At 43.1% G+C, this 12,000-nt stretch overlaps 2 protein-coding genes across 3 annotated transcripts; one reads left to right on the top strand and one right to left on the bottom strand.

Annotated features, from left to right (window-relative positions):
- The first annotated feature begins 811 nt into the window (after positions 1 to 811).
- On the top strand, positions 812 to 6,379 carry pnn (pinin, desmosome associated protein). Its single transcript, XM_054796187.1, has 9 exons — positions 812 to 969; positions 1,372 to 1,455; positions 1,606 to 1,677; positions 1,784 to 1,859; positions 2,746 to 2,840; positions 2,963 to 3,038; positions 3,284 to 3,439; positions 4,343 to 4,481; positions 4,568 to 6,379. Exons 1-9 carry the CDS (start codon positions 857 to 859, stop codon positions 5,815 to 5,817), a joined length of 2,061 nt encoding a protein of 686 aa, XP_054652162.1. The 5' UTR covers positions 812 to 856; the 3' UTR covers positions 5,818 to 6,379.
- On the bottom strand, positions 3,626 to 11,968 carry gemin2 (gem (nuclear organelle) associated protein 2). Of its 2 annotated transcripts, none has more exons than XM_054796192.1 (10): positions 11,447 to 11,968; positions 11,081 to 11,165; positions 10,805 to 10,867; positions 10,645 to 10,704; positions 10,469 to 10,579; positions 10,325 to 10,369; positions 10,183 to 10,251; positions 8,808 to 8,918; positions 8,664 to 8,722; positions 3,626 to 7,686 (listed from the first exon to the last, which is right to left on the bottom strand). In XM_054796192.1, the coding sequence occupies exons 1-10, from the start codon at positions 11,566 to 11,568 to the stop codon at positions 7,647 to 7,649; spliced, it is 765 nt and encodes a 254-aa protein (XP_054652167.1). In that variant the 5' UTR covers positions 11,569 to 11,968; the 3' UTR covers positions 3,626 to 7,646. The 2 variants fall into 2 exon arrangements, with proteins under 2 accessions (XP_054652167.1, XP_054652165.1); XM_054796190.1 differs by having other exon boundaries at positions 3,627 to 7,686; positions 10,778 to 10,867; positions 11,447 to 11,964.
- Between the last annotated feature and the right edge of the window lie 32 nt (positions 11,969 to 12,000).

Raw genomic sequence — 12,000 nt, forward strand, 5'->3', positions numbered from 1 at the left:
CTGTGGGCTGCTGGAGAGGGGGCAGCACGGACAGGGACAGGAGCAGGATAAATAGACTGATCAGGAGAGCGAGCTCTGTCCTGGACGGTCCTCTGGACTCCGTGGAGGTAGTGGGGGAGAGAAGGATGTTGGCTAAGCTGACATCCATCATGGACAACACCTCTCACCCGCTACATGACACTGTTGTTTCCCTGGGCAGCTCCTTCAGCAGCAGACTGTTACACCCACGGTGTAAGAAAGAGAGGTTCCGCAGGTCCTTCATACCGACCGCTATCAGGCTCTACAACACCTGAACCATTTTGTATTTCACTATGTCTATGCATTGCATGCATTGTCTATGACTATGCATTCTTTACTTGTGTACATACTTGTGTATCTTGCTTGCTGCTGTAACAGATGAATTTCCCTGCTGTGGGATTAATAAAGTACTACTACTACTACTACTACTAATCTTACTTTTTTTTTCTTATTATTTATTTAAGTGTCTGTGTATATGTACAGTGAGCGCTAACTTAACCCAAGTTAAATTCCTTGTTTGCGTAAGCATACTTGGCCAATAATTCTGATTCTGAATGAAATGTAAATGTATTCAGGGTACATTTCGGAAAAATGTGCTTTTGCTGTTCTGTCAGTTTGGATTTAAAGTTAAAGGAACTATCAAGAACTCTCCACAACATTTAAGGCGTTGAATACCTTTCTGTTTCACAAATAAGCACCTTGTTTTAATTCATCTAAATTTACACCTTTGTGTGCAATAGGGGGCAGTGTTGCGTTGGAAAGCATTGAGCGAATAGAGAAGGGAAATTGCAAGTAGCAGAAGAAGAAGAACATGTGACTGGCGCTTACTGGAGGCAAGATGGCGGTGGCAGTACGGAGCCTGCAAGACCAGATTGAAAAAGCCAAAGAAGGCTTGAAAAATGTCGATGATAATATCCGTAAATTAACCGGGAGAGATCCTAATGAATCCAGGTAAAATAACTGTCCTCTTTGCTTGCTTATTGTCTAGATTTAACGATCGATGCAACATTCGATCATCGCTTTTGACGGCGTGCGCTAGCATGATCACGTAGCCAGCTAGCAAGCAAATGTACACCCTGTGCAGTGGCGGTTTCTTGATAACTGAAGACATTGGAACTACATATCTTATGGCTACCAAAGTTACGCTGTAATGCTAGCAATATCAGTGTAGTATAAATATGCCAATCTTTTAGCGGCCAGGGGAAGTGTGGTAGCTACAAGGTAGAGGCCTAGGGGCATTGTCTAGTAATGTTCGATGTTTGAATTCACACACTCGACGTTGACCAACATCACATTCTGAAACATGAGAGGGAAATGAAGCAATGTTGACGTTGCTTCCTGTTGTGTTTTCAGACCGGGTCAGCCCCGCCGGTTTGTTGGGCCCCTGGCAGGCGTCGGAGGAGGAGGTGGTAGAGGAAGAGGATTTAACCTGCTCAGGTAAAGCCAGAACTACATCAGTTGGTCATTTGTTTTCAATTGAATACCAGGTCAAGCAGAATTAAGTGTATGTTAACATAGGAATGTCATCGGGCCTTGCTTGAAATTGCCATGCATTTAATGTACAAATAATGGTGTGTGTGTGTTTAGGCGCAGTCTCTCGGACATTGGGGGTGGTGGCCCTCCTGCCAAGCAGCGGGACATCGAAGGAGCTCTGTTAAGGTGGGGATCTGTGCTAATATGTCCTCATTTTATTTTAAAGTCACTTTGAATTCTAACTCTATTGCGGGTGTCGGTGGTTGCTGAATTTTTGCGTTATTGTGCCCAGGTTGGCAGGAGACCAGAGGGCCAAGAGAGATGTGCGTAACGACAGCGACGCCGAGGATGACGATGATGTCAAAAAGGTAAGGGGAGTTTGATATTTGTTGGGTTTTTTTGCATTTTGTTTGGTTTGATTTTCATGTAGTCGTTCTGGCTAATCTGTGTTTTCCCTACGCTTACAGCTGTAAGGGTGCGTGGGGCACGGGCGATTGGGACGATAATCGGTTCAAACACGTGCACATCGTTGCCGACTGTATTGCTATCGCTTTTTCCCGCTACAGTTACACTTCAACAAGATAAGGCTTTTTAGTTTTGCTAAAATAATAACCTATAGACCTGTTCTATATGGAAGGTAGCCTTACAGGGGCCTGATCCTGGATTACTCTTTTGAACACGTATTGTTTTTTCTCATTTTTCAACATTTTCAGCATGATATCAATATGGGAGGCGGAGCTCAGTGGCTCTGTGCTCGACAATGCAACCTAAGCCAGAGTTGTTGATGGCAGATACACTGAGCTTTCAGCACAGAGCGCCATGAGAAGTCGATCAAATAACTATGAAACTGCGTATTGTTCGATACAGGGCTCACTGTTTGGTACGCATGTGTATTGAACGGTTCAATACAGATACTTGTATTGTTACACCCCCATGGCATACAACTTCATGTGGGCGTGTCTAGATGCAGCTCTGATGGGTTAAGCCTGCCGAATCAGAGTCTCAAATAAGAGGAGAGGATGGCATATTTGCCCTTTGCACAACGTTGAGATTGTGGGGGGACGTGCGTCCCTCAAAAAACTACTAATCTTTGTAATGGACAAAGATTAGACCAACTGACTGTACGTTACAAACACTACTAATATTTGTATTGGATAGACCAGATGACTGTATCATTAGGACCAACAATGTCAGTGATCAGTGAAATACACAGCTCTCAATAGTTTGCTGTCGTGTTTTTCTTCCAACCTACAGCCGGCGTTGCAGTCGTCTGTTGTAGCTACCACCAAGGAGAGAACACGCCGAGACCTCATTCAAGATCAGACCATGGATGAGAAGGGCAAACAGAGGTGAGATGTCTCCACATAATAGCGCAATATAAGTCAAGGAGCAACAGTCTCACTGTTACTACACAGCCTGCTTTACTAATGGAGCAGATGTGAAGGCCATGTGTTTTTGTTTTCTTGGTCAGGAATCGGCGCATGTTCGGCCTGCTTATGGGGACCCTGCAGAAATTTAAACAGGAATCTAATGTGTGTTCGGAGAAGGTGAGAAGTTGAATTGTTTATAGTGAGGTGGGCATAGTAATTGAATGTGGGTTCAGTTCCCCTCAGTGAGGACTGTAAATGGTTGTCTTTACATGCCCTGTAGTTGACTGGCAACCAGGCAAGCATGTGCTGTAGTTCACCTTACGCCCAAAGTTGGCTGGTATAGACTCCAGCTCCCTGCGACCCTGAATAGGACACATGTTAGGAAAATAAATACTAAATGTGTCTCCCTCCCGCCCCCACAGCAAAAGCGGCGCTCTGAGATTGAGCAAAAGCTCGAGGTTCAGGCTGAGGTTGAGAAAAAAAAGCTGGAGAGTGAGAAGAGGGAGTTGTTTGAAGAGAGGAGAGCCAAACAGACTGAGCTGCGACTCCTGGAACAGAAAGTGGAACTAGCTCAGTTGGTAAGATCATTTCAACAACAGATGGGAACTATTTGTATTTGTCGTCGGGTTTGTAATGTGAATACAAACACAAGATTCAGAGAGGTATACTACACACACATGCAGAAGATAATAAATCACATTGTCTTTAAGTCAACCAGAGAGACTAAAGACTAATAAAATGTTCACCACCTCCGTGCACGAATGACTATGCTTGCTTTCGTCAGACGGTTGTTTTATTGGATTCAGTCATCCAGAAGAGTAACAGATGTTTTCTAGGATGTTCTCCTCAATACTTTAAACAGACTATCGCATTCAAAGATGCTCTGAACAACTGATTTTGACCTGACTAATTCTGACACGACATTATGTCGGACTAAAAATCCCGCAGCTCAACACAAAACAATTGTAGCAAAAGTACAATGTCTCCTTATCCTGCACTTTTAAAGCCAAACTTCACTCTTTGGGTGTACTCACACTACTAGGCCATTGGAACTGTCCTTGGGCTCACTTAACACCTCAATTTCAGCACTTTTGGGTTGTGTGAGCTCACTCTCTACTTTCCTCCCCTCTTCTATAACAGTTGGAAGAGGCGGGCGAGGGCCTGCCATGTACACAGAAGAATGACTGTAATGCTCACCGGTTCTTAATAACAGCCACCTTTCTTAATAAGACACTCGCCACTACTTAATTTGCGTGATCCCTCCTCCCATGAGATATGTTGCACAATAGAAATACACAATATGAGTCAAAATTGGAAATAATCCAGTCACCCATGACTATATTTGCAACTTGTCATTTAATGTGATCGCTCCTCCTAGACGTGGTAAATGATGGCCGCCACGTTGTACAGTAGAAATGAACAGAATGACGAGAAAAGTTTGGATAAATTGCAGTCATGTTGTCTTTCCTGCACACACGCAGCAAGAGGAGTGGACCAGCCACAATAATTGCCTGGTGAAATACATTCGCACCAAGACCAAGCCTCATATCTTCTATCTACCTGGAAAAATGTGCTCCGCCACTCAGAAACTCCTCGAGGACTCCACCAAGAAACTAAACGGTTCGATATTTTTTTTCTCTTGGCTGTGTTTTTACTTACTTTCTAAAAACCGACTTTAATGTATATGAATGTCTGCTTCCTGACAGCTGTGTTCGAAGAGCGGCGTGAGGCATTCGTGGAGCACATCAACAAGATGGAGTCCCGACCACGGCGACAGCTAAACCGCGACCAGGACGGCAACACTGCGGCGGCAGGGAAGGACCACTCGGCAGAGGGTAAGCCAGCAGGTCAGGTAGTCAAGGTGAGAGGTAACAGGGAAGCTGCAGATATGGAAGAAGAAGAAGAAGATGAGGAGCAGGAAGAGCAGCAGCAGCAGGAGGAGAAAGAAAAGGGCGTGGATGGAGAACAGGAGTATGACAGAAAGGTAGAGAAAGATGAGCTAGACGAAGAAGGGGATAGTAGGGATGGGTTAGTTAAGGAAGTGGAGATGGAGTTTGATGAAGCAGGGAATAGCGAGAAGGGAAGGGAGAACACAGAGGTCCATGAGGATGCAGGCCCAGGGTCAGAGGAGATGGAAGTGGAGGGAGGGAAAGAGCAGGACAGGACCAAGTTAGAGGAGGATGAAGACAGTAAGGACAGTAAAGAAGGGCCCTCAGACCTTGACACTGAAAAGACTGAGAACACCCCTCCTTCTGAACCAACCGTGAGCCAACAAGAGGCACCTCGTAGCGAGCAGCTTAGCCCCACCTCAGAGGAACCAGCAGCATTGATGTCCGAAACCATGGCAGTCTCTCCCACCTCAAAATCAGAAACAGCCTCCAACACACCTGGACCAGAGCCAATCATTCCTGACTCTGAGGTCCAGGATTCCACCACCCAGAACCAGGCAGAGGAAAGGGAACCGGGTGGCGATACGGCTCCAAAGCCTCAACCTTGTTCCCAGGATGCCCCTAGCGACCCCGCTGCCCTTCTGAAGGAACAGAAAAATGGCGCAAGGGGGAGGAAGAAAGAGAAGGAGTCAAGAAAGGGCCGCAGTCAAAGTCGCAGTTCCTCGTCTTCGTCCTCTGGCTCCTCCTCCAGTGGAAGCTCTTCCTCTTCCTCTGGTTCCAGCCGCTCCTCCTCGTCGTCGTCATCCTCTTCATCCTCGTCGTCCAACAGCAGCAGCCGAAGTCGCAGCCGGGACAGCGGCAAGCGCAACAGGAGGCAGTCAGGCAGGGACAGGAAAAAAGAAGAGAAAAGTCATCGCAAGAGAGGAGGGAGTAGTGGAGGAGCAGCAGGCAAGGATGCGAAGGGCTCCGAGGAGAGGAAGAAGAGGAGGAGCGATGAAGGCAGGAGCAGATCGTCTCGGAGCGATAGGGAACATAAAGATAGGGACAGGAAGGACAAAAGACGCTAAACCGGGTCCCATTTTGCTTTGTCGACTTAAGTTAGTGACTGCAAAACAACTTTGCGGGGCAATAAATGTCCCACCCTGCAATTTTTGACCTAATCCCACAACACCTAATAAATACCACATCACCCACCATAACATCGCCTTTAGGGGGACCTTCTTTTTTCAGATTTGGCCATGGTAAATCTAAACTGACAGGTTATTTTAACATAGAAATGTAAATTAGTGACTGTGGTGAGTCTTGTAGGACTGTCCAGTTGGTGGACAGTCCCGTTTTTTTTAAACGAATGATGCAAAATGTAACATTTTTGATGTTTGTTAGTGTGCTGAAAGGGGTCATGTTTTTTGAGGGGGGAAATAATTTTTCATCCGATATTGTCTCTAAAATCACTGGCAGTTATGGCAGCCCTAACATTTTTATCACACAGTAGTTGTCTTCAAGTTTTGTGACTGCTGTTGCTTGTTTGTGTTGTTTGATTCCATGCCCTGGTTCTACATGTGATTTTGATTTTTGAAACTGTTTGTTTTCTATCAACATCTGCTTCAAATTAAAAGTGCGATATTAGTGTGTGTGCTTTTTCTTTGCACGGAGGATGTCAAATATTGAATATATCAAAACCAATGTACAGTGGGGAAAATATTTGATCTCCTGCTGATTTTGTAGGTTTTTTACCGCCTTACAAAGATATTAGTCCAAAACCCTGAGGGTAGGGTTATTGTAACAGAGAGACTGAATGTAAAAAAAAAAATAATAATAATTAAAGGTGATATATTTGTATTAGAGGGAGATCCAGTGCATCGGGAACATTTTCCACACTGTATGTTTTTTTTGTTTTTTTTTATCTACAATTACCTCGTGATGTTTGCAAATGTATTAAAAAAAAAAAAAAGAAATCCAATGTACATAAGTATTCACAGCCTTTTCTTTGAAGCTGAAAATTGAGCTCAGGTACATTGTTTCCACTGAGCATCGTTAAAAAGTTTGTCCAGCTTCATGGCAACCCTTTTATAAATTCAATTGATTTGATTTGACAAGATTTAGAAAGGGGCACACCTGCCTATAAAAGGTGTACAGTTGACATTGGTGTATGTCAGACAAAAAAAAAACTTTAGAAAAAAATCTGTGGAATGGCACAATGGCCTCTCTTATCCATCAATGGGAGTTCAGCAGATGTGAAAATGGTGGTAGAACACGTCCCATCTGACCTGATGGAGATTGACGGGTGCTGCAATGAACGGACAAAAGTGTCCAAAGATGTGCCAATCTTGTGATATCGTATTCAAAAAACCTGAAGGCTGTAATTGCTGTCAATACATCAACAAAGGATTGAGCAAAGACTGAATACTTTTTTGTTTTTAATAAATTTGCAAAAATTTATTAAAAACAAAAAAAATAAAAACGTTTCTCATGAAGTGTTGTGTAGAGAATTTTGAAGAAAAAAAATTAACAAAATGTGGAAGAAGTGATGTGAAAACTTTTCGAATGCACTGTATCTTTGACTGTCTCAATCACTATCACAATGTCAATTATTTATATAAGGTGCATGTATGCCATTTTCACCAATATTTAATAGAAAAACATTGCATTCCAAGTCAACTCAAGTCAAGACATCTTAAGTTCCAAGTTCACCAAAGTCCTCCAAAAAATAAGAGACCAACTACTGGCTGTGTGATGTGATCAGTAGGGCGAGTCATGTCATTCAAGCTGCATCTTTGTGGTCCCGTTTGCCACACTTGATGTTGTACACAAAAGTAAAATGCTTGATTGAAGCCTGCTCTCTTCTTGGTACCAGAGTGGGATCCATTCATCCTTCTGACTGTCAAAAAGACGATGTTCACTCAGGCTGGTCTGCCAGGTCATTCTGCTCAAAGTATCTAAGAAACCGACAAGTACATGACGTCTGTAATTCAGAGCAGGAAGTTGACATACGTTTTATACAGTGTTTCTTGAACTGCATGGACTGTATAATGATTTTTATGGTGTGTATTATTGGGGGGCGGGGGTGCAACACTGTAGGTGCATGATGAATAGTTATGAATGGCATAGCTAGTGCTGTATTGGTATACTATGTGTTTTCAAGAAACTACGGAGCATCATAAGCACAGCATCCTGACAAATTTCCCTTATGGTACAATAAAGTAGGGCTGTGCGATATGGACCAACACTCATATCCCAACACATTTAGGTTGAACATCAATATACGATATATACACAGTTTAGACAAAATCAAAGCCAAATATGCGTGTCAGGTTTCATGAAAGTAAATACTTGGATGTTTTTTGAAAATTTAAAGCTTCATGCAAGATGCACATTAAAAAAATCTTATCTAAAAAATAGCCGCTAACATAAAGTAGACCATTCTCTTTTTTTTAATAACAAACCTTTAGCTAAGCTCAAATCCTCAGCTAATAATAAAAAAGGTACAAAAAAAAAAACAACATATGAAGGAGTGCCCGCCCGGTTTAAGAGGACATTTTAAAATGTCAACAACTCAAAAGCACTTTAAATTGAACAGTCGTATTTTTTAGGTACTGGTAAACATTTTTAGAAGACACAAGCATGTCCTTATTTTGTGCCAGGAACACCAACCTGTCAACTACATCAGGCTTAGCATCTGTCTGTCCAACTTTCTTGTACATTTGTGGTAGAGCTTGCCGTGCTAAATGATTGTGACTGCGAAGCTCGCTGGACGTCGCATGCAGGGATGAGGGAGATACAGTGCAAATCCAGTCTATATCGATATGCACGATATGGTTGTTTTTAATAATGTGCTTAAAGTAAATATCGATATATCGCCCAGCCCTACAATAAAGTATATTAGTATCGTAGTGTACTAAACAGGTAGGAAAACCTTGCAACAAGGCAGATGAGAAGGTTGAGGGCAGGTAAGTTCTCGTCCTCTTGACTCTCCTATAGAAAGCACAAAGAAATCACACTGGAATAAGTAATTCTGACTAACGACCAAACAATGATTTGATCCAGTACGCCTCCTTACCAAGGTAGTCCTAACTTGAGCACATCTCCTGGCCAACTGTCTGATGGAAGAATGAGCTTCAGGCAGCAATGGCTTCTCCAGGCAGGCCAACAATGCATACAACCAGCGACCCTGTGACCATACAGACGATGTTATCATTTTAGCACATTTGAATTCCAACACAGGAATTTTTTTTAAATAATAAGCTTTTGTTACATTACTTCGTGGAATTGAATATGGTTATGAAAATAGCTCTTCAAAACATTACAAATAATGTAACCCAAGTATTGCTGAATTTACTTTACTACACAGCATGACCGATAATGACTACGTACAATATTTCGACGCGCGGTACACGTCATGACGCAAAGCACGTCACTTCCGCTTATTTTTCCTGTATCCAAAAACGCCACCACCACCACCACCCGCACGGCAGATAATGAACGCGTTATGGTAATAATGTTTGCGTTTTGGTGCTGGTACTGACCCACCACCAGTACTTGACACTATTCTGTCTCACTTTCTTCATTAATGGAAGGCGAGAACGTGAAGAAATGGAGCCGGAGCTGTGCCATCCACATCCATGCTATATCCCCAGAGCTCCCCCGGACACTATTGAAGATGCGTTCGTACAAACCCTGCTTCGCGTAACTTCTGGCTCATCTTCTGATAGACGGTAGAAAGTACGGCCATAGCCAAATCTATAAAAGACACAATAATGTCATCTTTCACCACACTAACGAGGTGGCTTGTTACCCCCTCGCTCCAAAAGTGGGGGGTTTTGCGTGTCCCGCCAAAGACACAAGATTCCTTTCGAATAGAACATGTGCAGAACACAGATGGAATAGGAGACGAGGTCTAGCCTTGAACCTGTTTGTCAGGCTACAGGAACAACCACGCTTCCGTCTCCCATCTCCCTCTACAGCAACTAGCGGTCCGCAGGTCGCTGGGTCCATCCGGATAGCAGTCTGAGATGATGCAGACCTTCCACTAATGCCGCTTCTACGTAATCCACACCGCTTGCCTGTTCTCATTCATTCCAGTAACAGTAATTCACCTCGCTGCGCGTTACGAAGCTAGATTATAAGAGATGATTGTGGAAAGCTAGTGCTACCGCAGCCGCATGAGTTACCACCATCTTGCACCTGCGTTACTTGATCATGTACATGCATGCTGTATTATGATGTTGTACATTTTACGCTTTACTATGACATATTTATAGGTTCTTACTGACCTATGGTAAATTAGGTGGGGTTTCTAGTAAAAACCTGCCTATTTTCGGAGCGAAAAGGCATAAATGAAATAAAAATAACATTCTTTTGATAAGAAATCTACAAATACGCAGGGCAATGAATGCTGAAATGGCAGGGTTCCGCTGCATATGAAGCAAACTCACCAACTGAGGCACAAAAAGTTGTTCTTCAAACCAGCAGATCAGGATTTCCAACACTGTCAGCACCGTGGACTGCAGACAAACAAATACGCAGTACATCAATTTGAAGCGTCTCGCATTGTCATCTGAATTAGAAACAATCTACCTGGCTGAGTCGGCTCACGATGCTTAGGAAAGGTGGGAAGCCAACCTGAGCAGTTTTTACAAGACTGCAATTAGATTTTCAACTGTCCAGACAGTATACTCTATATACAATACAAGTACATAGTATGATACTGCAAAATACAACCTTGCCGTAGTTCAGTCCTGCCTCCGCATCAGTGTTGGATGGCGATACACCCTGGTAGACCAGCTCACCTAAACAAAATCTCTTCCAGCCTTCCTCATCTGTTTGTTTCGGCTGCACACAAACAGACGACGTGTCTTCGTTATTCATTCGTCTCGGTCATCATGAACTTTTCTCACCATTAGGACGTTGCCGTCGAGGGAGTGGCTACACCATCGTTGTCTGTTCTTTGTGATGTTCTGTGAGCAAAAAGCAGAATAGCTCATTTACCTGCAACTTTCAATCCCCTACACCTATTTGTTTTGATTTTACCTGTCGAACATCTGAAAAATTACTGACTTGCCGCTGTTGCCAACTGAGACTGGGAGAGAAACCAGCAGGAGCAGCATGACACCCAGCCACCTGAAATGCAAAAGATTCATTCCTCATGTGATTCAAGCACATTCCAGCTCTCGGATAATTATGAATTATATAAATGTTTTACCGCTTTTTCACAGATTCTACTAGTGTCACATATATGCATGATCAAATAGGCCTTTTCAATCGGAATGTAGACAAATTGGAACACAACAGAGACAGTCTATACAGAAATACAATTAAACTGAACTCACTCACAGATGCATTAACAGTTTGTTGCTTCTTCAGTTTCTTGGGGTCAAGCTGAGCAACAACCACTTCCGGACACAACGCTGCCTCTAGCCTGATGAGGAAAGATCGCCACACGTTAGAACAGTTACTTCATAAAGCACTGTTTTACAGTGTGTTTGTAGTGTATATATTTTATACAAGATAAAGGACAGAAAACAATAGTAAGGTCAACCGGAAACAAGGCCGGCGTTTTTTCCGCTACGGCTCCTTCAAAATAAAATGCCACAAAACATCACGCTGTGAGTTGAACACCGCGGCGTCACAGAATGCCATTCCCCATCGTTACTTCAACAATGTCCGAACAAAACGCGGACGAGTTTCATGTGTGCTTACTGGACTTGTCGAAGGTATTCCTGAGGGTTTCTTGGTGGACCATCTAGCTTCAGTTCAGCTGAAGAGTCTCCGCACTCAACGGGTAGCAGGCGAGGCATTAAATCGTCCATGTCAGACTTCATGGTGTGTGATAAAGTCTTTCGACAACTATACTGAACCGCAAGGGCATATGATGGTTACTACACGAAGAAAATAATCAAGCCTATCACTAGCGTTGTGAAAACTATGCCAACTAGGACGCCATTTTCCCGACAGGCGCGTTTTACGACGTCACAATCACGCGCAGTGTTTGACTGTAGGGCTGGGCAATACTGTACTGTAAATATTTATATAATAATATATACTTGAGAATTTAGTGTAATCAAATCTTAGCCTAACTTTGCAATTATGAATGGTTTGTGTGTTTCAATTCAGCATTTGTGCCGTTACAAAAGGATTGTTACTTCGAATATTTGAATCAAACTTTTAATTGCACAAAAACAAATGAACGAAACACTGCAAACCAATCCACGCTATCAGAAACTGAACGAAACTCAGTATAACCCAGTATAAAG

The sequence above is a fragment of the Dunckerocampus dactyliophorus genome, chromosome 13, assembly GCF_027744805.1.
Source record: "Dunckerocampus dactyliophorus isolate RoL2022-P2 chromosome 13, RoL_Ddac_1.1, whole genome shotgun sequence".
Classification (NCBI taxonomy): domain Eukaryota; kingdom Metazoa; phylum Chordata; class Actinopteri; order Syngnathiformes; family Syngnathidae; genus Dunckerocampus; species Dunckerocampus dactyliophorus.

Bases quoted from the DNA above. Each gene is read 5' to 3' on its own strand.
- pnn (XM_054796187.1), top strand. From the start codon at position 857: ATGGCGGTGGCAGTACGGAGCCTGCAAGACCAGATTGAAAAAGCCAAA. The intron at 970-1,371 runs GTAAAATAACTG...TTGTGTTTTCAG, and splicing joins AGAGATCCTAATGAATCCAG to ACCGGGTCAGCCCCGCCGGT. The intron at 1,860-2,745 runs GTAAGGGGAGTT...TCCAACCTACAG, and splicing joins ATGACGATGATGTCAAAAAG to CCGGCGTTGCAGTCGTCTGT.
- gemin2 (XM_054796190.1), bottom strand. From the start codon at position 11,568: ATGAAGTCTGACATGGACGATTTAATGCCTCGCCTGCTACCCGTTGAG. The intron at 10,705-10,777 runs GTAAAATCAAAA...TTTTGCTCACAG, and splicing joins ATTTTTCAGATGTTCGACAG to AACATCACAAAGAACAGACA. The intron at 10,252-10,324 runs GTAGATTGTTTC...GTTTGTCTGCAG, and splicing joins TCGTGAGCCGACTCAGCCAG to TCCACGGTGCTGACAGTGTT.